The sequence below is a fragment of the Thalassophryne amazonica genome, chromosome 19 (assembly GCF_902500255.1).
Source record: "Thalassophryne amazonica chromosome 19, fThaAma1.1, whole genome shotgun sequence".
Classification (NCBI taxonomy): domain Eukaryota; kingdom Metazoa; phylum Chordata; class Actinopteri; order Batrachoidiformes; family Batrachoididae; genus Thalassophryne; species Thalassophryne amazonica.
In genome coordinates, this window is record NC_047121.1 from 28,406,006 (window position 1) to 28,430,757 (window position 24,752).

General features: G+C 41.2%; 1 protein-coding gene and 2 non-coding genes across 6 annotated transcripts in view; all 3 read left to right on the forward strand.

The window, feature by feature from the left end:
- The window catches only part of arid4a (AT rich interactive domain 4A (RBP1-like)), a 76,931-nt gene that overhangs the window by 42,765 nt on the left and 9,414 nt on the right, over positions 1 to 24,752 (forward strand). For 3 of the 4 annotated variants that reach the window (XM_034194872.1, XM_034194873.1, XM_034194874.1), the window contains exons 13-22: positions 1,102 to 1,196; positions 9,661 to 9,758; positions 10,096 to 10,312; positions 11,852 to 12,072; positions 13,112 to 13,273; positions 15,905 to 15,986; positions 20,802 to 21,006; positions 22,027 to 22,089; positions 22,182 to 23,933; positions 24,017 to 24,121. In XM_034194872.1, coding sequence (XP_034050763.1) covers positions 1,102 to 1,196; positions 9,661 to 9,758; positions 10,096 to 10,312; positions 11,852 to 12,072; positions 13,112 to 13,273; positions 15,905 to 15,986; positions 20,802 to 21,006; positions 22,027 to 22,089; positions 22,182 to 23,933; positions 24,017 to 24,121 — 3,000 coding nt within the window. The remainder of the gene's footprint in view (positions 1 to 1,101; positions 1,197 to 9,660; positions 9,759 to 10,095; positions 10,313 to 11,851; positions 12,073 to 13,111; positions 13,274 to 15,904; positions 15,987 to 20,801; positions 21,007 to 22,026; positions 22,090 to 22,181; positions 23,934 to 24,016; positions 24,122 to 24,752) is intronic. The other variant, XM_034194875.1, reaches the window with a different exon arrangement.
- LOC117501238 lies at positions 5,998 to 6,077 on the forward strand. Its single transcript, XR_004557977.1, has one exon. It is a non-coding gene; the product is annotated as a small nucleolar RNA SNORD53/SNORD92 (small nucleolar RNA).
- LOC117501239 lies at positions 16,041 to 16,120 on the forward strand. Its single transcript, XR_004557978.1, has one exon. It is a non-coding gene; the product is annotated as a small nucleolar RNA SNORD53/SNORD92 (small nucleolar RNA).

Sequence of the window (24,752 nt, forward strand, 5' to 3'; positions counted from 1 at the left end):
AGGGGTTGTATTTCAACACATTCTCTACATAAAACTATACCCCTTCCAGCAAAACCTGTTGCATGAGGCTTGGGCACTACAGAAGGCATGTTTCAAGCAGTTAGTTTTTTCTTCTTTCTTCTGGTTTTGTATTTACAGCAAGTGAAGTAATGGACCTGTTTAAAAATAAATAAATAAATAAAAATCAGTTACATTGTTTCCCACACTGCTGCATGGTGCAACAACTGGCATCAATGAAACTGTGCAGTAAGTTAGCATAGTTCCATACCTATTTGGAAATGTCTTTTGATCATCTGTGAATAAAGACACTTTTGTGGGGCAGGGATCATTATTTTGGCAAAATATTCCAATTTTTGAGCCTTTTCATGCAAAAGAGCAACCAGGATTTTATTCAGAGAATAAAGATTGTTAAAAAAAAACAAACTACATTCTCAAGACCCTAGTGGTTCATACTTAAACATTGTGATGCCCAGCTTGGTGAACATGCTCATTATTCAGAGTTTGACTCACAGAACACCACGGGGAAGTGAGTTTGCTGAAGAGAACAATGGTTATGTGACGTTTTCAGTCCCTACAATGGTTTTTGAAAAAAAAAAATCATTCATGTCTCAGTTGTTTTCCATCCATAGAAAGTCCAGTGAAAAGTGATATTTGTCCAGTGGTATCATTTTTCTGCACATTTAGCCGATGATGCCCATGAATGACAGTGAAATGCCCGCTCACACATGCACACCTACACAAAATGAATCCAAACTGACGAGCGTGCAAAACTAACCATTTAATATTTAGCTCATTTTGGCCACTCTCCCTCACTCAGAGTGCACGCAAACATTGAGGAAATATCATGGCAAACTGCTCAAAATCCAGCATATATGTCAAAAAAGCAGCAGCTCTCCAAAGAAATGTCACATCATCTGAAGCACACATGTGAGACCAACATGCACAAGGGCCTCTGAAGCTGTTACACAGAAAGGTGTTTTCGCGTCACCTCTGCTGATCAGGCACATTTTAAGCCACACAACAGACTCACAACTGCCGCTGTCTTGTGTAAAGGGGGCCTTATTGATGTGTTGTCTGCCCCTCTGTTTTTCCATCTGACAGGAACTCCAATTAACAAACCTCCAGTATTGGGTTATAAGGACCTGAACCTTTTCAAGCTCTTCAGACTAGTCTACCAGCTGGGAGGCTGCCGAAAGGTGAGAACAAATGTGGCAGTTGGAGTCAGCTGTTATTTATGTCAGATGATAGTTGAATGGAAAGCTCTTGTAAGCCACGGCCCAGCATGGTCTTATGTCCACCCCCACCCCCCCAACTCCCCCAAAACTGACATTAGCTGAGCCGTATTACTTTCATCAACCACGCTGTTTTGGTGGTGAAAATCCATAGCAATGTCCAAGAGAACCCAGTAAGCCATGGGCCGGCATGGTCTCACGGGCACCCCCCCCAACAACACACACGGACAACCCTACACATGTGGTATCATTAGAAATCTTAGAATCTCTGTAATTACAAAAGTATCTGGCAATGGTAAAAAATACTGGTGCTTGCTATGACATATGACAACACTGGATTACTACCCTTTCATTACCCAGCCTAATATGAAATACAAAACTGTCAATAAATTCCTCTGAGTAGCAGAAGAGGCCACACATGAAGTAGGGCAAGAGTATGTCATTACAACCTTCAACGTGGGGGTTTGTGCTCTCTTATCTGGAATGGGCCTGAAAGATGCAAGAAGCACATTGTACTCATTGGTACATTCCATCTTGTTTGTGTGTATATGATGTCAGGAAATTGTTAAAAGGCTAATATCTTTGTTGTTATATGTCTGATTTGAATAATCTTTATCCACAATGAAAGCTGAAAAGTCACACTTTCAGTTGGTGCATACAGTAGGGTTCAGAATAATAGTAGTGCTATGTGACTAAAAAGATTAATCCAGGTTTTGAGTATATTTTTTTATTGTTACATGGGAAACAAGGTACCAGTAGATTCTCACAAATCCAACAAGACCAAGCATTCATGATATGCACACTCTTAAGGCTATGAAATTGGGCTATTAGTAAAAAAAAAAAGTAGAAAAGGGGGTGTTGACAATAATAGTAGTGTGGCATTCAGTCAGTGAGTTCATCAATTTTGTGGAACAAACAGGTGTGAATCAGGTGTCCCCTATTTAAGGATGAAGCCAGCACCTGTTGAACATGCTTTTCTCTTTGAAAGACTGAGGAAAATTGGACGTTCAAGACATTGTTCAGAAGAACAGTGTAGTTTGATTAAAAAGTTGATTGGAGAGGGGAAAACTTATACGCAGGTGCAAAAAATTATAGGCTGTTCATCTAAAATGATCTCCAATGCTTTAAAATAGACACAAAAAAAAAGACGCATGGAAGAAAACGGAAAACAACCATCAAAATGGATAGAAGAATAACCAGAATGGCAAAGACTCACCCATTGATCAGCTCCAGGATGATCAAAGACAGTCTGGAGTTACCTGTAAGTGCTGTGACAGTTAGAAGACACCTGTGTGAAGCTAATTTATTTGCAAGAATCCCCGCAAAGTCCCTTTGTTAAATAAAAGACATGCAGAAGAGGTTACAATTTGCAAAAGAACACATCAACTGGGCTAAAGAGAAATGGAGGAATATTTTGTGGACTGATGAGTAATATTGTTCTTTTTGGGTCCAAGGGCCGCAGACAGTTTGTGAGACGACCCCCAAACTCTGAATTCAAGCCACAGTTCACAGTGAAGACAGTGAAGCATGGTGGTGCAAGCATCATGATATGGGCCTATATATCGCATACCAGGTATCATGGATCAGTTTGGATATGTCAAAATACTTGAAGAGGTCATGTTGCCTTATGCAGAAGAGGACATGCCCTTGAAATGGGTGTTTCAACAAGAGAATGACCCCAAGCACACTAGTAAACAAGCAAAGTCTTGGTTCCAAACCAACAAAATTAATGCCTCGCAGATGTGAAGAAATCATGAAAAACTGTGGTTATACAACTAAATACTAGTTTAGTGATTCACAGGATTGCTAAAAAAAGCAGTTTAAACATAATAGTTTTGAGTTTGTAGCGTCAACAGCAGATGCTACTATTATTGTGAACACCCCCTTTTCTACTTTTTTTTTTTTTTTTTTACTAATAGCCCAATTTCATAGCCTTAAGAGTGTGCATATCATGAATGCTTGGTCTTGTTGGATTTGTGAGAATCTATTGAATCTACTGGTACCTTGTTTCCCATGTAACAATAAGAAATATACTCAAAACCTGGATTAATCTTTTTAGTCACATAGCACTACTTTTATTCTGAACCCTACTGTATGTACTGGGGGTGTCACGGTACACAGGTTCACTTGTGGTTAGATGTCACGGTTCGGTACGAGTTATGTTTTTACATACAGTAGCTTTAATCAGTGAGCAGTACGAGAACTGCTGGCTGCCACCAACACTGAGACAAAATGTAAATGTAAACTTTATTTTTTCATTAAATGTTTCGAAATTGGATTCCATCTCATATCCTTCGCGTTGGGATGAGTTTACTGTGCATCGTGCTATCTTGTTTTTATGTTGGGTGATGTGTGGAGCCAGACTGCCTTCAAAATTTAGTCAGTTTAAGTTGGTTTACTTCTGCGCAAATGACGGCATCTCAAACTCGCTCTGTACAGATTTGAAATCATTCTACACTGTGACTTTTCAGTAAACTTCTCATCTGTGAACTTTTCTCATAAGTTTGTGGTGTTTTCCTTCTAAACTCGAAAGCCTACAGACTCTTACAGGGACAGTGACTCAACACAAACGCGTATCAATACGCTTTCACTTTTAGGGTCATCTTTCTAAAGAAAAAGGAAACCAACCAATTTCATTAATGCTTCCAAAGTTTCTGAGTTAAAGAATTCCATCACTGCCTTCATCTGGCTGTTTTCCTCAGTTCGATTTAGACACAGCAGGCTGGGGGTGTGTGGCCACGCCTCCTGCACCGAAGGGAGAGAAAGACCCCACTGTCCTCCTGCATAGATTGTGAAACAGGAGGGACGCATTCTGTGGACATGAGATGAAATGTTGATGACTTGGGGAAACAAATACGCACGTCTATAATCACATTGAAGTAAGGTTGGGTATCGAGAACCGGTTCTTTTCGGGTATTGTTAAGTAATTATTTGATCCACCGATATCAATAGTCTTTTTTCTTAATTCTGTTATTGATCCTTTGGGGCGGCCATTGTTTTTGAGGGTGTTTGTCGGGAAAATGATCATTTCTCTACGTTGATTACAGACCCTGCAGCAGCTCTGTAATCAAACGCTTCTGCAGCGCGACTCCACTTTGAAGCGTGAACCAATGAAGCATTGCTTCGATCCGCTGGCTTGTTGGTTCTTTGATTCGCTGCTCTTCAGAAGCAGCAAGTCCGCTTCTTAACCCCTCTTCAAGCCATCAGTCGCGAGTCACTTTTGTGTGGATTAAAATCACTAACTGGGACGCTTGTCTTGTTGCTGTCAAGAAACGAGAATTGTCCTCTGTTCTGTTGGCACAGCTTCAAATGCTGCGCGGCTCTCTGCCGAGACAGAGTATGCTCAGAATTTATAACTTCAAAACGAATTGGCGCTTTAAATAAAATGACACCTCTTTCCTAACGCTGCAATACAGACAATAAACTACAATTGACTAAAATGTTTTTCTTCCCAAAATGAGACATCCTGCGTTTTTTATAAATTACATCCTGACGTGCAGCACAGCCAGCTGCAAGAGCTCAGCTCACATGTATAGAAAGGCATTCATGCCAATAGTGTCTGAAAGGAAATGCTTTTGACAAAAACTGCAGATTGTGTTTTTCGATTTATGCCCAAAGATCAAGGATCCACCATGTAGGGTTTATTATGTCCAGAGTTTAAGGATCCAGTGACCAGTTTCATATTTATTTACTTTAAGACTCAATAAAATGTTGTTGACATAGAAAACCTATAAAGCCTAATTTTAGTACACAGAAAATTCACAAGAGGTATCGATAAGGGAATTGATGAGGAATCGGATCAATAAGCGGAATCGATAATGGTATTGATATCGATTAAAATCTTAGCAATACCCAATCCCTACACTGAAGTGTCATACTGCGTATTCCACGTGCATTTCTGCTCACCAGACTGCCACGTGTGTATCGCACGGTTCAATACAAGTGCATGTATTGTAACACCCCCAGTATACAGATTTTGTGCAGATAGGTGTAGAGATTTTCATTGTGCTACACATGTAATCCTAATTTTGTTTTTGTGCAGTTTTTATTTTTAAGAGTATCGTATTTCAATCAAGTATACCTTTTGACACAAAGCTGTGCACATAATTCAAAAATTAATTGATTCCATATAAAGACAGCTTTCATTTGGTATCTTTATGTCACATTTTCTTAAAAGATGATGATTTTGTAATTTTTTATGTTGTGCAGAAAAAACGATTTCACAATCGGACATTTTCTTTTCTCAAGGGTAGTTCAGTGAAAGTGCTCATGTCATATCAAGTCCCACTATATATATATATATTTTTTTTATTTTTTTTTTTTAACCATTACCAGTTATTTTTGTATTCTAGACATGCTAAGCTTTCTATTGATAACAGATTTTTTGGGTTGTCTGGTGGGTGCACATGGGACCATGCTGGCCTACAGCCTATTGCGATGGATTTTCACCACCAAAACAGAGTGGTTGATGAAAGTAATACTGGTCACTAAATGTAAGCTCCCACCTCACCATGTCTGGTTTGCCTGCAAAAATTCTTGGTGGAAGATGTAGTTTTCGATAGAAACAGTGCCAAAGGTCTTAGCTGTCTCAGTCTTTAGTTTTGAGAGTTAGTTGCAGAGTTACAAGATTCAGTGTTCTGATGTTGTATTTGCATCAACTTTGCAGTAGCTAAAATTAATCCAGTAATCTGGAAAGCAGCATTGGTGTTGAACTGAAATGAGTCGTGGTCTTCTGCTGACCGGTGTGAAATTGGAAGAAGTGTGCTTGGTGTGATGATAATGTACAAGGTTTCGCATCCTGGGCTGATGTCTTGTGATGCCATTTCCTCTTGGCTGTCTGACCAAAGCCTAAGCCTCATTGTTCAATCAATGAAATGGAGACACATTAGAGATGGACTAAATAAAACATACCTGCCTACTTTAACCCTCTAAAGTCCAGGGTATAATTGGCCATTTTTGACTACTTTTGGTTTGCATTCATAATTTGGTGACTTTTTTTTTTAGCACATCATCACCTGTGTGACTTCACGGTTTTTCTTTCATTCTGACATATTAACACAGTGAACCTAAATTCACACAAAAACATAAAATCTGAATAGAATTTTTTTTTTTTTCTGTGAAAACCACAAACATGTTTAACAAACCATTTTTATAACTTAGAATGCAAATATATATTGTAAATTTCAAATGCATGTGTACAAATGTAGCCAGACAAATTATTTGTGCCACTCAAAAAATAAATAAATAAATAAATAAATTCCTGTCCAAAATGAGATGGATTGGACACAGGCCTCACCCACAGCAGTGTCACTCATCCTATTGGCCACCTGGAGGCAGTGTTGGTACTTTTGGCTGGCTCCAGGTTGCGTTTTGACCAGAATGTCCTCAGCGAGCTTCTTCCCCACATGGATTGGTGATCAACCCATGTGGGGTTGGTGATTTTTGATTGGCTTAGGTCGTGGATTTTCCACCAGCGATGAAGGGTAAGGCGTGGTCGCCCCGCTTCTCCTGCCCCCAGACGGAGCTCAACCAACAAATGAGACTGTTTATTGCCCTGTTCTGCAAATAATCGCACCAAAAATGACCATAATATTCAGGAAAAATGTTGCGGAAATTACTAATTATAATTCAAGTTATACTAGGTTCAACAGAATTTCAGTTGTGCCTTTTACGCGGAGACACGTCACATGATTCGAGAGTGAAAGCAAGCTATAGGGCCTTTCAAATATCACAAAACTGAGAGAATTTTAGTTTCTGCCGAAATCCAAGCATTGTAATGTGGATTTATTTTAACATGTATAACGTGTTGTAAAATTACAGCTCAGTTTAATGAAAAGGACACAACTGGGAGGGAAATTCTATCGTGAATATCGTCTTTTCTTTGCCATCATGCGGACTAACTACAGAAGGAAGCGTATTTGCACATGCGTGACATTTTGAGATTGCCTGTGACCCCTCAAACATTAACATCCGTACGATTTCTTGTAACTCACTTCCAAATCTACCAAATGTTGGTCGTAGTACTGTAATTTCCGCATCTGAATATAAGCCGCACCCACCAACTTTAAAAAGAAAAAAAAATTGTACATACACTCAACAAAAATTTAATTCTCCTTTGCTGAGATAATCCATCCCACCTCACAGGTGTGCCATATCAAGATGCTGATTAGACACCATGATTAGTGCACAGGTATGCCTTAGACTGCCCACAATAAAAGGCCACTCTGAAAGGTGCAGTTTTATCACACAGCACAATGCCACAGATGTCGCAAGATTTGAGGGAGCGTGCAATTGGCATGCTGACAGCAGGAATGTCAACCAGAGCTGTTGCTCGTGTATTGAATGTTCATTTCTCTACCATAAGCCGTCTCCAAAGGCGTTTCAGAGAATTTGGCAGTACATCCAAACCAGCCTCACAACCGCAGACCACGTGTAACCACATCAGCCCAGTACCTCCACATCCAGCATGTTCACCTCCAAGATCGTCTGAGACCAGCCACTCGGGCAGCTGCTGAAACAATTGGTTTGCATAACCAAAGAATTTCTGCACAAACTGTCAGAAACCGTCTCAGGGAAGCTCATCTGCATGCTCATCGTCCTCATCGGGGTCTCGACCTGACTCCAGTTCGTCGTCGTAACCGACTTGAGTGGGCAAATGCTCACATTCGCTGGCGTTTGGCACGTTGGAGAGGTGTTCTCTTCACGGATGAATCCCGGTTCACACTGTCCAGGGCAGATGGCAGACAGCGTGTGTGGCGTCGTGTGGGTGAGCGGTTTTCTGATGTCAATGTTGTGGATCGAGTGGCCCATGGTGGCAGTGGGGTTATGGTATGGGCAGGTGTCTGTTATGGACGAAGAACACAGGTGCATTTTATTGATGGCATTTTGAATGCACAGAGATACCATGACGAGATCCTGAGGCCCATTGTTGTGCCATACATCCAAGAACATCACCTCATGTTGCAGCAGGATAATGCACGACCCCATGTTGCAAGGATCTGTACACAATTCTTGGAAGCTGAAAATGTCCCAGTTCTTGCATGGCCGGCATACTCAACGGACATGTCACCCATTGAGCATGTTTGGGATGCTCTGGACCGGCGTATACAACAGCGTGTACCAGTTCCTGCCAATATCCAGCAACTTCGCACAGCCATTGAAGAGTGGACCAACATTCCACAGGCCGCAATTGACAACCTGATCAACTCTATGCGAAGGAGATGTGTTGCACTGCATGAGGCAAATGGTGGTCACACCAGATACTGACTGGTATCCCCCCCCCAATAAAACAAAACTGCACCTTTCAGAGTGGCCTTTTATTGTGGACAGTCTAAGGCACACCTGTGCACTAATCATGGTGTCTAATCAGCATCTTCATATGGCACACCTGTGAGGTGGGATGGATTATCTCAGCAAAGGAGAAGTGCTCACTATCACAGATTTAGACTGGTTTGTGAACAATATTTGAGGAAAATGGTGATATTGTGTATGTGGAAAAAGTTTTAGATCTTTGAGTTCATCTCATACAAAATGGGAGCAAAACCAAAAGTGTTGCGTTTATATTTTTGTTGAGTGTATATAGGCTGCTCTTGTCTATAAGCTGCAGGTGGCCATGGTGTAACATGAGATATTTACACAGAAAGATGTGACACAAGGATACTTTTGAACTTTTTAATTAACATACACAAATACATACTGTAACTGCTTTTTTTTTTTCCGAAGGTGGAACACGTAAATATTGAGGAGCACGGTATTGAGTGCACGCACAATGTCGTGTGGATGCAAAACCGAGTCATTTTAACATGTTTTTTCTTTTCTTTGTGGATCATGGGATAATTTCATTGCATGTCAACAGAATCACCTGTTGCCTGTGGTATGTGGCACAAAGGCCGGTTGTCACAGAGGGATTTTTCTTCAGCCATGACAAGGAATTAAAGTATTTTTGGATGTCGTTTTCCAGCCAATGGACAACATTAATGAATGTATTTTGACTTATGAGTAAATTACAAGAAAGCCTGTAAAAATCTATAAATTAGCCGCATCATTGTTTAAGCCACAGTGTTCAAAGCGTATAAAAAAAAATAGTGGCTAAAAGTCTGGAAATCACGGTGTCTGATTCATTGAATTTGTCCCTCTCAGGATTTGAGTTTCTAAATTGTTTACTCACAGCATCAACATCAATTTTGATCATACTGGCAATACCGTATTATGAATCTATCTAAATGCTAAGGAATAAAATTATACTGGTGCCAAAGAAAATTCTTTTTATGACTTAAATCTTAAAAACCCAGTAGCACTATAGGTTTTTCAAGCACTATTCTTGGTCCAGAGTGGAGCCCTCAAACACCACATAGCTTCCAAATTCAACTTTTTATACTTTTTATTCCAATCACTACTCTGTGTGTGTGTGTGTGTGTGTGTGTGTCAGATTGAAAGCAGCTCCATATGGAAGCAGGTTTACATGGACCTGGGCATTCCTGTCCTCAACTCTGCTGCTTCCTACAATGTCAAGACTGCCTACAAAAAGTAAGATCAGCATTTGTGCATTGTTTTATTTACTCACACAATTATTTTGGTTTTTCATCTTTTTTCCCACCTGGATCCTGATTGCAGCTGGTGTATAACCACTAGCTTTGTAAATTTTTCTTAACCTGTTAAAAAAAAAAAAAAAAACTTTCTAAAGTGAGTTGTGGGTGTCAGCAATTATTATTATCATTTATGAACTTTGGTGCCACCATAATGTCAACTCTAAAATGGTGCAATTTTGGTGACCTGATCAATATGCTTCTGAAATGGAATGTATGCGCCACCCCCACTACTCCTGAATAAACCTCATGTCTAAACCAAACTTTGTGTGCATTAGGTACTTGTATGGTTTTGAGGAATACTGCCGCTCTGCCTCAATCACCTTCAGAACCATCCATCATAACAACCCCTGCCCTCCCACCACGTCTGCCACTCAGAAGATGGGAGGCACAGAGCTCCAACAACCCTCCATGCTGCCAACAAAGGTGGAGCCTCTTGTGGAGACGGGGAGTGAGAGTGAAAAGGAGCTGAAAGAGAGACAGTCTTCCCCACGGGTGAGTGACAAATGCAACACTGCCCCTTTCCCCTCACTGAAACACCCACCTCCATCATTATCCTGAGTTTAAAACGACATTAATTTGTCTGTATTCTACCTGAATGTACTTCTCAACATCCCCCCACCCAAAAAAAGACGTATAAAGATTTACCTCCTATTATGTTATATAACATTCTGTCAGCTGCTGTTACTTACTGTACATTCAGTAGGCACACATCAGTCCAGTATTCAGTCTTGCTTTGCATATGCTGTTCTCTGCAAAATCCCGCTAAATATTTGGCGCATTTAACCTGGACTGGGGAGGCGCGTGAACGTAATCTGTTACATAACTATCTCTGTTTACATAATGTGCCAGAGAGTGATGTGGCTGTGCTTAGTCAGAGAATGGACTCCACTGAAGAGCAAGCTGGTGGTGGGGGTTAAAAGAAAAGAGCCCTTGCCCACTGATGGCAAACTGGGACAGATGGGAAATGAAACCTGGTATTAAATGGGCTAGGGTTAAATATTACATGCTAGAATGTCCGTAAGCTCCGACATACAGTACTGGAAAAAGTCACCTTCCTTACTAAGGCCTATTTGCTTGCACAGCCTAGACGGATGACCAGCTGTAGGAACAGTACTGGTGGATCCAAAGTTCTTCCATTTACAGATGATGGTGGCCACTGTGCTCATGGGGTCCTTCAAAGCAGCAGAAATGTTTCTGTACCCTTCCCCAGATTTGTGCCTTGAGACAATCCTGTCTCGGAGGTCTACAGACAATTCCTTTGACTTCATGCTCGGTTTGTGCTCTGACATGCGCTGTCAACTGTGGGACCTTAAATGTAGACAGATGTGTGCCTTTCCAAATCAACTGAATTTACCCCAGGTGTACTCCGATTCAGCTGTAGAAATGTCTCCAGGATGATCAGTTTAAATGGGATGCACCTGAGCTCAATTTTGAGCTTCATGGCAAAGGTTGTGTATACTTATGTACATGTGACTTCTAAGTTATTTTTAATAAATAAATTTGCAAAAATCTCATTTTCACATTGTCATTATGGGGTATTGTGTGTAGAATTTTGAGGGGGAAAATATAACATTTTGTAAATAAGGCTGTAACATAATAAAATGTAAAAAAAAAAAAATTAAAAAGTGAAGCACTGTGAAAACGTTCTGGATGCACTGTATAGATAAACGCGTTCATACGCACACTTACGGACAATTTAAAGTTTCCAATTTACCGAACCTGCATGTCTTTGGATGTGGGAAGAAGCTGGAGAAATATTAATCAAATATTAAAAATAATTAATCAAAAATAATTGACAAATGAACATTTTTTTGTTTTTTTTTAGTTAGTTGCAGCCCTACATTTAACAATCCTGTTAACGATTCTTCACTGATCTAATCTAGTCACATAGTACATCACTTTTTACATATTTTACCAACATGACTCCATGATGTAATAACCATTGCCATGCATACCTTAGAGGGAGTAGAAAGTGACTTCAAAGGCAAACAATTTTTGTAAACTGACCCTTTTCCTGTCCTCCTCCTCCAGGGAAGAAGGAGGTGTGCAGGGAGCCAGGTGAAGACTGAGAGAGATTTCTCCTCCAGACTGGAGAAGAGAGCATCTGAAGGAGAAAACGGTGCTGAGGAGCAGAAGGAGATGCGTAGACGCAGCAACCGCCGGCAGGATGACTCTGAGAGAGGCTCGGAAGAGGAGGAGGATGATGACAATGAAGATGATGACGATGAAGGGGACAGGGTGAGAGGAGTGAGGTGAGACATCTTGCTGGGTGACACCACTGTATACTGACTGAACCAGTAAACAGGTTCTCAGATGAGTAGTATCTTGCAGTGAGGGAGTGTCCGCTGAGGAATTTTGCCCATGTGGCACAATTCTGAGTGTGATCCAGCTTGCAGGTGCCTCAGTGTTGAGGACCCAGTGACTGAAGATGGCAAACCGGAAGCTGCAGCACATACAGTTTGGAGAGATGCAGATGGACAGGTTGCCTTTCTGTGTTGCTGCGCATCTGTAATTACATCCGCCAAGGATGTAATAAAGTCATTGGCGTTTATTTGTCTAACTGTTAGCAGGATTATGTCAAAACTACTGGACAAATTTTGACAAAGTTTTCACCACAGATATTAGGCCATGGAAGATTCCATTAAAATTTGGAGGTGATCTGGATTCTGGATCAATTTATATAGGCTTTGAAGGATTACTGTTAGCAGAATTACGTCAGAACTACTGCACAGATTTTGATGAAATTTTCAACACGGATACATATTAGGCCATGGAAGAATCTTTTAATTTTTGGGGGTGATTTGGATCCGAATCCAAATTATGGCTCAAGATTTCACTTTATATATGCTTTGAAGGATTACGTCAAAACTACTTCAGATTCTCACCAAATTTGCACCACAGAGAGATATTAGGCTATGGCAGACTCCATTGAATTTTGGAGGGGATCCGGATCCTGGATCAAGCTTCACTTTATATAGACTTTAAAGGATTATGTCAAAACTGCTTCATGGATTCTCACCAAATTTGCACCACGGATAGTTCAAAATTAGAAGTATTCCACCTCGTGTGGAGTGATGCTATCTTAGACTATAAGCATGCACACATGGTGTCTTTTCTCTTGCAAATGAATATCTGATCTGTTGTTTTTAGCATTGATTTGTCAGAGTATCAACTTCTATTTATTTATTAACAGTAACTTCGCTTCCTGCTAGTTTGGCAAAGTTAAATTTCAGCTAAAAAGCTAGCTGAAAATTTGAAATTCACATTTTGTGTGTGTGTGTGTTGCATCAGGAGTGGGGATGATGAGGATGGGGACTCGATCACGGGGACAAAGGTGAGGGTAAAGTACGGCAGAGGAAAGACTCAGAAGATCTATGAGGCACACATCAAGAAGACTGACATGGATGATGGAGAGCAGTACTATTTGGTGCACTATTATGGCTGGAACGTCAGGTAGGTGTGCATTTGTGTTATGACATTAAGCACGGGTATGGCTGACTTAGTCCCCACACACCAAATTATTTGTAGTTCTCAAACTATTGGTCGTTTGCTAATATTTAGTTTTTCAACATTTTTAGTATTTATTATTGACAACAATAGAAATGTCACAAACCAGTAGTTCTGCATGGAACATACACTGGTAAATACACTCGTATAACTCTTTTCTATAAGAATGTATCCAGCAGGGTCGAGAAATATTTTTTGAGTCTACTGGTCAGGACCAGTAGCGCCAATTTTGTTACTGGTTCTCCTGGTCCAAGTTCATGGCCCCAGGTATTTTGAAGCTGAGATCCTCTGCCAGCAAGCCTCAGCATAGCATTAATCATCGCATCATGCACATGCATTCAATTAATGTATTTGTAAATCTATATCATGATAGAATGTTTTCATTTTGTGTTGACTGTATGTAAAGTAATAAACATTTGCTTACTTGATCCTCTGCTTTCATGTGATTGTACTGTGCACCTTATACTTTGCTCTGTAATTCTGGCCTTGTACTCGTCTTATGCAGCCCAAACAGCTGTGTAAGCTCTATAATATTTGATTTTTTTGGGGGGGTAACAGTTATACAGTGAGGCAAATAAGTATTTGATCCACTGTTGATTTTGCAAGTTTTCCTACCTACAAAGAATGGAGAGGGCTGCAATTTTTATCATAGGTTCACTTCAACTGTGAGAGACAGAATAAAAATAAATAAATTTGGTACAGAAATGTTTGTTTGCAGTTACAGAGGTCAGACATTTCCTTTAGTTCTTGACCAAGTTTGCACACTGCAGCAGGGATTTTTTTCCACTCCTCCATACAGATCTTCTCCAAATCTTTCAGGTTTGGAGTTTCAGCTCCCTCCAAAGATTTTCTACGGAGTTCAGGTCTTGAGACTGTCTAGGCCACTCCAGGACCTTGAAATGCTTCTTACAGAGCCCCTCCTTAGTTGCCCTGACTTTGTGTTTGGGGTCATTGTCATGCTGGAAGACCCAGCCACGACCCATCTTCAATGCTCTTACTGAGGGAAAGAGGTTGTTTGCCAAAATCTCGCAATACATGACCCCATCCATCCTCCCTTCAATACGGTGCAGTCGTCTTGTTCCCTTTGCAGAAGAGCACCCCCAAAAATGATCTTTCCACCTCCATGCATCACACTTGGGACAGTGTTCTTGGGGTTGTTCTCATCCTCCAAATACAGCGAGTGGAGTTAATATCAAAAAGCTCCATTTTGGTCTCATCTGACCACATGACCTTCTCCCATGCCTCATCCAGATGGTCACTGGCTAACTTCAAACAGGCCTCGACATATGCTGGCATGAGCAGGGGACCTTGCATAGCCTGCGGGATTTTAAACCATGACGGCGTATTGTGTTACTCATGTAATTTTTGTGACTGTGGTCCCAGTTCTCTTCCTCCTGTGTAGTTCTGGGCTTTCTCAGAATCATCCTTACTCCATGAGGCGAGATCTTGCATTGAGCCCCAGACTGAGGAAGACTGACAGTCATCTTGTATTTCTTCAGTTGTTGCCTTCTCACCAAACTGCTTGACTATTGTTCTGTAGCCCGTCCCAGCCTTGTACAGGTCTTCAATTTTGTCCCTGGTGTCCTTAGACAGCTCTTTGGGCTTGGCCATGGTGGACAGGTGTGTGTGGACAGGATTCTATTATACAGATAACAAGTTCATACAGGTGCAGTTAATACAGGTAAAGAGTGCAGAATAGGAGAGCTTCTTTAAGAAAAACTCATGGGTCTGGGACATCCAGAGTTCTTGCTGGTTGGTTGGTGATCAAATACTTATTTCATGCAATAAAATGCAAATTAATTACTGAAAAATCATCCAATGTGATATTCTAAATTTTTTATATTCTGTCTCTCACAGTTGAAGTGTAGAAGTGTACCGATGATAGAAATGACAGAACTCTCTAGTCTCTGCAGGTGGGAAAACTTCGACAGTGCATCGCTTATTTGCCATCCATGTATCTATGATTTCTCAATCTAGTATGATCAAAATTTTATGATTGTTGAAGATAATCATGTCAAAATTTCACAGCACATTCAGATTTTGTAGTAAAATACATTTGATTTAAGCTACCTTTTTGTGTGTGCCATATATGGGCATGCATTGTTGCTATGGTAACTCTTGCTGGGCCAGCTCTGCTCTGCTACTCTTTCTGTGCGCTGCTCTTGTTAAACGCGTTTTATTTACGGTAAAAGTAGCATGTGGACACTGCATACTTTTACACGATTGTCCTTTGTTGACCGAGCTTCGTTCGTGAAGTCAGTGGTGTGACTGAGCGGCACAGCGCAGGTTGTTGTAATCTGCGAACAGCGGCTCAGTTATTTAAAGCACAATATTGAAAAAAATTCAGTCTTGTCACACACTTTTAATCACTAGACAGACAAGATTTTTAACTAAACATCACCCTAGCAGTGGAAAATATCAACTAGACATGTAAAAAGTTAGTGGTCTGTGTCCTGAGACCAGTGGATTTCTCTACCCCTTTCCAGGTGTGAACGTAATTTTAATTTTGCAGTAATGTAGTGTTTCAGAAAGGAGCGAGTTACAGGGTGTGTTAGATAAACCCGTGTTTCTCTACAGATATGATGAGTGGGTGAAGGCTGACCGGATCATCTGGCCTGCAGAGAAAGGAATAAAGAGAAGATGGAGGAAGAAGGTAAAGGTGAGATGTATTAATCTGAGCCAAAGAATGGCTGGATAAGGTTTTGTCATGTAGGAGGAATGATGACATAGAGAACGGTTTCGCACACTGGACTGAAGTCTTGTGATGTTACTTTCTCTTGGCTGTCTGACCAAACCCTAAGTATTTACAGCAGTGCTTTTAAACTGGTTCCAGATATGTTAAAGATCTAGAATGTGCTGAGTGACACTACTACAACCCCTGGCAAAAATTATGGAATCCCTGGCCTCAGAGGATGTTCATTCAGTTGTTTAATTTTGTAGAAAAAAAGCAGATCACAGACATGACACAAAACTAAAGTAATTTCAAATGACAACTATCTGGCTTTAAGAAACACTATAAGAAATCAGGAAAAAAAATTGTGGCAGTCAGTAACGGTTACTTTTTAGACCAAGCAGAGGGAAAAAAAATATGGAATCACTCAATTCTGAGGAAAAAATTTTAAATAAAATATAAAAAATAAATAAATAAAATTAAAAATTTTCTTCAACTTCTACCAAAGATTTTCAATTGGATTAAGATCCGGACTATTTGCAGGCCATGACATTGACCCTATGTGTCTTTTTGCAAGAAATGTTTTCACAGTTTTTGCTCTATGGCAAGATGCATTATCATCTTGAAAAATTATTTCATCATCCCCAAACATCCTTTCAATTGATGGGATAAGAAAAGTGTCCAAAATATCAACGTAAACTTGTGCATTTATTAATGATGTAATGGCAGCCATCTCCCCAGTGCCTTTACCTGACATGCAGCCCCATATCATCAATGACTGTGGAAATTTACATGTTCTCTTCAGGCAGTCATCTTTATAATTCTCATTGGAACGGCACCAAACAAAAGTTCCAGCATTGTCACCTTGCCCAATGCAGATTCAAGATTCATCACTGAATATGACTTTCATCCAGTCATCCACAGTCCACGATTGCTTTTCCTTAGCCCATTGTAACCTTGTTTTTTTCTGTTTAGGTGTTAATGATGGCTTTCATTTAGCTTTTCTATATGTAAATCCCATTTCCTTTAGGTGGATTCTTACAGTTCGGTCACAGACGTTGACTTCAGTTTCCTCCCATTCGTTCCTCATTTGTTTTGTTGTGCATTTTCGATTTTTGAGACATATTGCTTTAAGTTTTCTGTCTTGACGCTTTGATGTCTTCCTTGGTCTACCAGTATGTTTGCCTTTAACAACCTTCCCATGTTGTTTGTATTTGGTCCAGAGTTTAGACACAGCTGACTGTGAACAACCAACATCTTTTGCAACACTGCGTGATGATTTACCCTCTTTTAAGAGTTTGATAATCCTCTCCTTTGTTTCAATTGACATCTCTCGTGTTGGAGCCATGATTCATGTCAGTCCACTTGGTGCAACAGCTCTCCAAGGTGTGATCACTCCTTTTTAGATGCAGACTAACAAGCAGATCTGATTTGATGCAGGTGTTAGTTTTGGGGATGAAAATTTACAGGGTGATTCCATAATTTATTCCTCAGAATTGAGTGAGTCCATTTTTTTTTCCCCCTCTGCTTGGTCTAAAAAAGTAACCGTTACTGACTGCCACAATTTTTTTTTTCTTGATTTCTTAGTGTTTCTTAAAGCCAGAAAGTTGCCATTTGAAATGACTTAAGTTTTGTGTCATGTCTGTGATCTGCTTTTTTTTCTACAAAATTAAACAACTGAATGAACATCCTCCGAGGCCGGTGATTCCATAATTTTTGCCAGGGGTTGTATTCTTTTGTCTGCTCCCTTGTTTTTTCCACTCGGATTCTGATGGAACTCTTTCAGACTACAGGGCTTGATCAGGGCCATTACATGCTTTACAAACAAAATGCCTTTATCATACCAGTCTCTTCTGTATACTGATTTTCTTTTTACTGTAATCACCTTGTTTTTTTATAGCAGTACTATACCCTCTGAGTCCAGTGTCTTTAAAGTATTTAAAAAGCCAACACTTCCCCCCCTCACTTGACCTTATGGCTAAGATAATTCCTATAGGCCTTACAGGTGATTTCCTTCAGTTTTACTCTTTAATAGATAAACCATTCAAAAATGCCAAGATATGTTTTGTAAAATAAAACATTTTGAGGTAAAATTAAAGCACCCTGCTAAATACTATACAGGTATATTCATTGGTTGTGATTTTTATTTATTTTACAGCTGGTGGCATTAGAAAGCGCTGCATTCTTGTGATGGCATTTCACAACACTTTATTTACAATTCAGTTGTTCTGGTGGTGGTATTTTCCATTATTATATGGCTGCGACCCTATGTGCCATATGATTGGCTCATTTCCGGACTGATATTTTCCCATATCAGACTGGTTACCATGACAGTCGGTCCGGAACGCGTAGCACATTCGTTACTGACCCCCTAGGAGTCCCCCATCAGACCAGGCTTTTTTGGTCTGGTCTGAAGTCTGTATTGAAGTAAAAGGCATTCATTTTCAGGAATGCATCATGCTTGAGCACCTTCACATGGAAAGGTGATTGCTTGATTCTTGCAGTCTGAATTATGATGACGTAGTCTCTTAGGGTGAAGGCATTTCTAACTTTTGTGTTCAGTAGTGCTATGCATGCACTCCATTTGTGTGTGCCCTGCAACAAGGTATTTTTGTGTGATGAGTACTCCGTATCTCCATGCAAGTTCAAAGAATGGATTTGACACAAATATATTGCGGTTCTAATAACCACAGCCATCGCTCCACACTATGATCTCCTTAAGTTCTGAATGATCACACCTTCACAATGGCTGTATTGAAGGTGGGCACATACCTGACAACTCAGGCTGCCGTCTGTTTCATCCCAATTGTAGCAGTACCCTTCCTTTGTTCTGAAATTGAAGAGGGTAAAGTTTTGGCCCTGCAGTTTTGTTTTGTTATACAGACTGCTGGTTTGTGATCTTGGACAGAGCAGCACAGCTTGCAAGTCCACTGACCAAACCGACTTCTCATCATTCGCAGAATCCTTGTCACGACACTTCTGTTGCCTTGCTTCATTTTTTTTTGGATGATATGTGCATCATATTCAGACTTACTTATAGTACTGTGTTTGATGAAACACAAACATCACACTGATCTTTTCGTGGAATGAATACAGAATAGTTGTCTTCATGGAACACAGCTGTAAAATGTCATAGTCCAACAGCCCTTACTCCAGCAGTTGCAGCTGCCTGTTGATATTCCTGATGTAGTTGGGAGATGGTTGTGCCTCGGTGAAGGAACTTTTTGTCTTTGTAGGTGTTTGTGCTTCTGCAGTTGTGTGAATCAACAGTTGGAAGGTCTCTCAACCAGTGTTTAAGGAATTCCTTGCCTTCGTTTTCAAGCTTTGCATGCTTACCACTCTTAGTCCACATTTCGATGGCACCACATTCTTTTCTTCACTATGGTCAGTCATGTCTATGTTCAGCCAGTGTGTAATGGTTCTTTCAAGGAGACCAAGCGAAGAAGAAAATAGTCAATTGCACACTTTGAGATTTGTTCCATCTTGAAGCTTCAGTTGGTAGGACAATGAGGAATTGCGTCGGGATCCCTCAGCAACTTTCTTTTGCTTGATTTCAACCTTGTTTACTAAAATGTTGACAAATAATCAATGTTCTTCCCATGTCTTCATTGCCCATATCTTCTGAAATATCCACTGTCTCTGCTCTTGTAATTACTTGGCAGTCATGAGTTGAGACAGAATTTGGAGTGACAGGGAGGACCCATAGTCTTTGCAACTATCTCTTTTCCACCTTTACTCTTGTATGTCATTCATTTGAGACGTTTTTCCTTGGATTCATTTTGCTTCCATGTTCCTGGACTGAGGCATTTATTTCTCCTCCTTTTCCCCATATTGTCAAAATTTTCCTCCTCATTCTGCTTTTCTTGAGTTGTTGAAACCAGCGTTAGGCTGTCTTCATGTTCAGGGTCAGAGGACTCACCACAAGATGGGATATAGTCTGGATCCATGATGATATCATCAGTTATATATGTCCTTGTCATGATATGGATGTGTCTGCTTGGCATCTTCAAAAAAAAAAAAAAAAAATTCAACCCTTTGAGGTGTAGAGTCATAAATGTGTCATCATTCTGAAAAACAATGGTCTTTTGGTTCTTCTTATAAAGCTACATATTCTTTTTCATTAAATCATATAAGGTGGAAAGTTTCCTTCCTCCTGTTGACAGTAAGCTGAATTTCTTTTGGGTTGTAGGATCATTATCATGGGCTTTGTGAAACAGACTTCACCATTTTCTGACATTTTGTGGATAAAAAGATTTATTCCACAAAATAATCAACAGATTAATTAGTAATTAAAATATCCATTAGTTGTAACCGTGTAAAATGTAACTTATGTTTTTTCTTTTTGTCTCAGGAAGAAACAAACCTGTAAGAATATTTTACATCTCCTCCCTTCCACCCCCAGATTATTTTTTTTTTTTTTTGTACTTTGGATCCTTTATATGCCAGGATTTATTTATTTTGTGAAACAGATACTTTTGTTATGATTTACTGGCAAGTTAACCAAAGGATTAATCAATTGATCAGAAAAGCTATAGATTATAATTGGAAAACTAAATGTTAAATTCATAAAATAGTGGGACAAATGGCCAATAGATTAATCTATTACAAAAATGTAATGAACACTGGATCGAATAAAATAATTTGTTGCAGCTCTAGTGTTTTGTAGTTCTGTAAAAATGGCTGCTGATAAGAAACTCTCTCCAACCTTTATGAGGCAGCTGACGCACATCTGATGGGTGAGAAGATAAGTACTAATACCTTCTTACCCCCCCCCCCCCCCCCCCCACCACCGTCTGTTGCCAGATCAAAGAAAAAGATGAGCTGGACAAGGAGGAAGACAAAGTGACACTGGTGATAAAGCCTGTTGGTGCAAAGCGGGGTCGTCCTCAAGTCAGGACCACACCCGGCTCAACCAGCCGCAGCGTCTCCAAAACGCCCAGCAGCGACGGCAGGTTCAATGGCAAGAACAGCAGGATGGAGACTTCATCCAGCATGGCCAATGGAGACAGTAAGAGCAAACAGCAGTCCTCTGATCAGTCATTAATGTGATTATAACAGAGTTATACTAAGGGTGAATGATTTAAAAATAAAATAAATGTAATCAAAATTGCAACTTTTAAAAAAGTAGTTTTAAAACTGTAAACGCTGATATTTGAATTAGACTCCAGCTTGAGCTCAGTGGAGCAGGTCAGACTGTCTGCTGTGTGTGAAGCTTTTCTGTCCAAACATCATTTGAGAAGACATCCCTCTATTTCATTATTGTTGGTTCAAAATCAAGTGGTCACACTTCACTACAAAGGATTTTTGTTTCAGAACAAACTGACATCTGCTGGACAGTCTGCAAACACCGCAGCCTCAAGTCTTCTGACTTTTACTTATCAAAGTTTCAGGATTTTTATCAAATTCCTTAAATGTCAAATCTCCAGCAAAATATATGTCAGGTTGTAACACTAAAGTTAGCTCAGACAGCTAAAGTAAGAGGTTAAGCTAACAGAGTCAGTGCTCATCAATGAACTTCACTGTCAAGTGTAACTAATGGACATTTATAGCCTCAGTAATAATCCACTTTTGAATGCTCTTGTCAGTCAGGAGTACCTCAATGTCTAACTGATGAGTTCATCTATAAAAAAATGAGAAACAGTTAAAAGTGGAATATTTCCACCAAAATGTTTGATTGCCTCATTTCAACTGATTATATTCATGTCGTAATGATGCAAGTTTATGCTACAAATTGATTTATTACATTAACCACATATAGACAGTCCTTTGCCGTAAAGACAGAGAGGCTTGTGGCAGGGGAGTCACTTCACTCCATGTTCTTTGTACTCTTTTGGAGTTTGCATCTCATTCTTTCAGTACATCGCTAATCAAATGTGTCAACAAACCCGGACTGCCAGAATAGTTATATGTGTATTTTTATATATATATAAAACTGGTTTGAGACCGTATCCTGTAAAAAAAATTAGTTCTGCCTAATATTGAGGTTCATCTTTAGACATTGTTTTAACATGCAATGTCCTTTCTGCAGACACTGCGAGGAGGAGAACCAGGAGGACGTCTGGAATGTACGACTCTGACAGAGTGTCTAACGGTGAGAATGCTGCCACTTCCTGTTTTGTTACAGATCTGTTGAAGTTTCTTTGTGAAGTAACATTCTTCTCCTTTCTCCTGTCCCTCTTGCAGAGGATTCTGCAAACTCATCAGAGGACAGCGAATCAGAGGAGCCATCTGGCAAAAAAACATCACCGTGGCGTGGCAGGATGGAAGCCCCACTCTGTCATGAAGAGGAGCAGGTGGACAAGGAGGAGGAAGAGCAGAAGCACGAGGTTGCCAAAGCAGTCAGTCTCACTGTTCCCTTTTGTAGCACTTCTGTCACTTCAGCAACAGCATCAACATGTCAGCTGCCAGCAGTCATTGTGCCACCCTGTCCCAGCGTGCCTCAGGAGGAAGCTGACAGATCACTTACCCCACCAGAAAACCAGGCGCTGCACAAGGATGAAGAGCCTCTGGTGGAAGCCACTATGTTGCCCGTTCACCTTGAGAGCAAAATATCCCCAATACAAGAACATGTTAAGAAGACATCTTCTATTCAAGAGGAACAAAACCTGACATCTCCTGTGCAGGATGTGTTTGACAGGATGTCTCCTGCTGTAGAAAACGTCAACAAGACTCTCCTGACGCCTGAAAGAGCCGCCAAGGCGCCGTCACTACCTGATAAGCTAAATATGTCTCCCAGCGCTGCAGACAGCCTCAAAATATCTCCCAGCCCTGAGAAGCAACCACAGGTTTCTTCTCCTCAACCAGAAGCAGCTGAAAATCACGAGAGCAGCTCCACGCCCTTGTCTTCCCCAAGGGCCAAAGGTCGCAGGGCCATTCTTAGGGAGGCCGGTTCTGACACTCCTTCCAGAATCTCCTTCTGCACTGCTGCCAGCACAACTACTCTCAGCCAACCTGCTGCCACTGCTGCTGCCGCCAGCCCCAGCCACACGACTGCGCTGTCTCCTCCTCGCGCTGTCCTGAAGCGACCAGATGAGCCAATGGTAGTCCTCCACTGTCTCCCTGCACAACACCTCCCCACAGAATTTCCCCCAGCTGACTCTGACACTGATTCAGCCTCAGAGGAGGATGAGCAGCTGCCCTGTGATTCCAGTTTGGAAGACAACAGAAGTTGCAAAACTCTGAAGCGTAAAGCATCAGAGCACAGGACACCTGAGAAGAAGCTCAGATCAGACAGACGGCAAGAGGAGGTCAAACCCGCCTCCCCAAAAGCTCCCTCAGGTTCTCTAAAGACATCTGCCGGAGGCTCACCCAAAACGGTGCCATCGCCTTTCCGCAGGGTGGAGGTAGAGAGGCAGAGTGAAGTAGTGATGAAAGGGGAGGACTTCATCAAATCAGTGGAAGAAAAGCCAAGGGAGCCAATAAAAGAGCATCAGACAGGCAGAGTGGTGAAGGAGCCAGAGGTGAATGCTGCAAAACCTCCTCTCGCTCCGGTAGCTTCACGCCCTGCTGTTTTTGTGGAGGAGCTCATGCCGCAGATCGGCCCCGAGGCGCTGGTGTGCCATGAAGTCGACCTAGATGACCTGGATGACAAGGAGAAGCCCACAGCCTCCTCAGGAGAGCACCTCCTCCTATTGATGAGACAGCAGAATATTCAGCCACAAGCCCAACTGCCACACCTCCTCCATGCCTCCCTGCCCTCCTCCCATGCCCCACACCTCCCCCAAACGCAGGTCAGACCCTTCCTCTCAGCTGCTGCACCCAGCTTGACTCTCTGCACTGAAGAGATCTCCCCCACGCGGAACACAGCGGAGTTGGAGCCGGGAGGTGCAGTCAGCAGGGAGCCGCAAGAGGGCGACACAGACTCGAGTCATGGCTTTGAGGGCAGCGGCTCCTCCTCCACCTCCTTATTGTCCCTGCAGGAATCCAAGGACAGAGGTAAGACTGGCACATGGCGTGCTGAATGACGATACTGATCTGAGCCTTCAGTAACTGTGCTGGTTTGACCTTTAACCTCTCAGGTCCAAAGAGGCCGTTAGAATGTAACTCCAGCCTGTCAGGCAAGAAACACAAACGCAGCCAGAAACGACCACACTTACCAGGAAAAGTGGAGAAAAATGGAGCAGGTGAGAGAAGACGTTTTAATAATGAACCACTGTTTTTTGTTTGTTTTTTCTCCACAAGTTAGTGAAAAGTTTTACTGAAACCTTATGGTCCAGTCACACTGACGGATGGAGCAAAAGGATTAGTTACGTGTTTGTCCATTAGCAAATACAACAGTCTCCCGTGGAGTCTGCGCACTAATGGACAGATGACGTCACATTTCCACGGAGTTCGAAACATTTTCCCGGTTTACAGACAAATATGCTGCATTTGAGCAGTTTCCCGCTCTGAAAGCATGAAGTCATATTTCCTCACTCGAACACCTCCGCTACGTCTCCTCACTGAGAGTGAGCGACAGACGGAGAGTGAGACAGAAAAAGAGGGTGCTGTCTACTTCTTCCAGACATGGCGCTGCACTTACTGCATCTGTCCTTTCTCTGCTTGCTAGACTTTAGACCAATCAGAATGATGGAATGAACAGTTGGACAACAGCAGCAAAAATAAATGACACATAGGGGACAAAATGGCAAAAAAAAAAAAAAAAACTGCAAGCAGTTGCAAAGTTCTTGGCCTGATATCACTTTTGAACACACCAAAACTTTCAAACGGACTCGGCTGACATCTTCTGTTGGATAAAAACGAACACAAATGTAT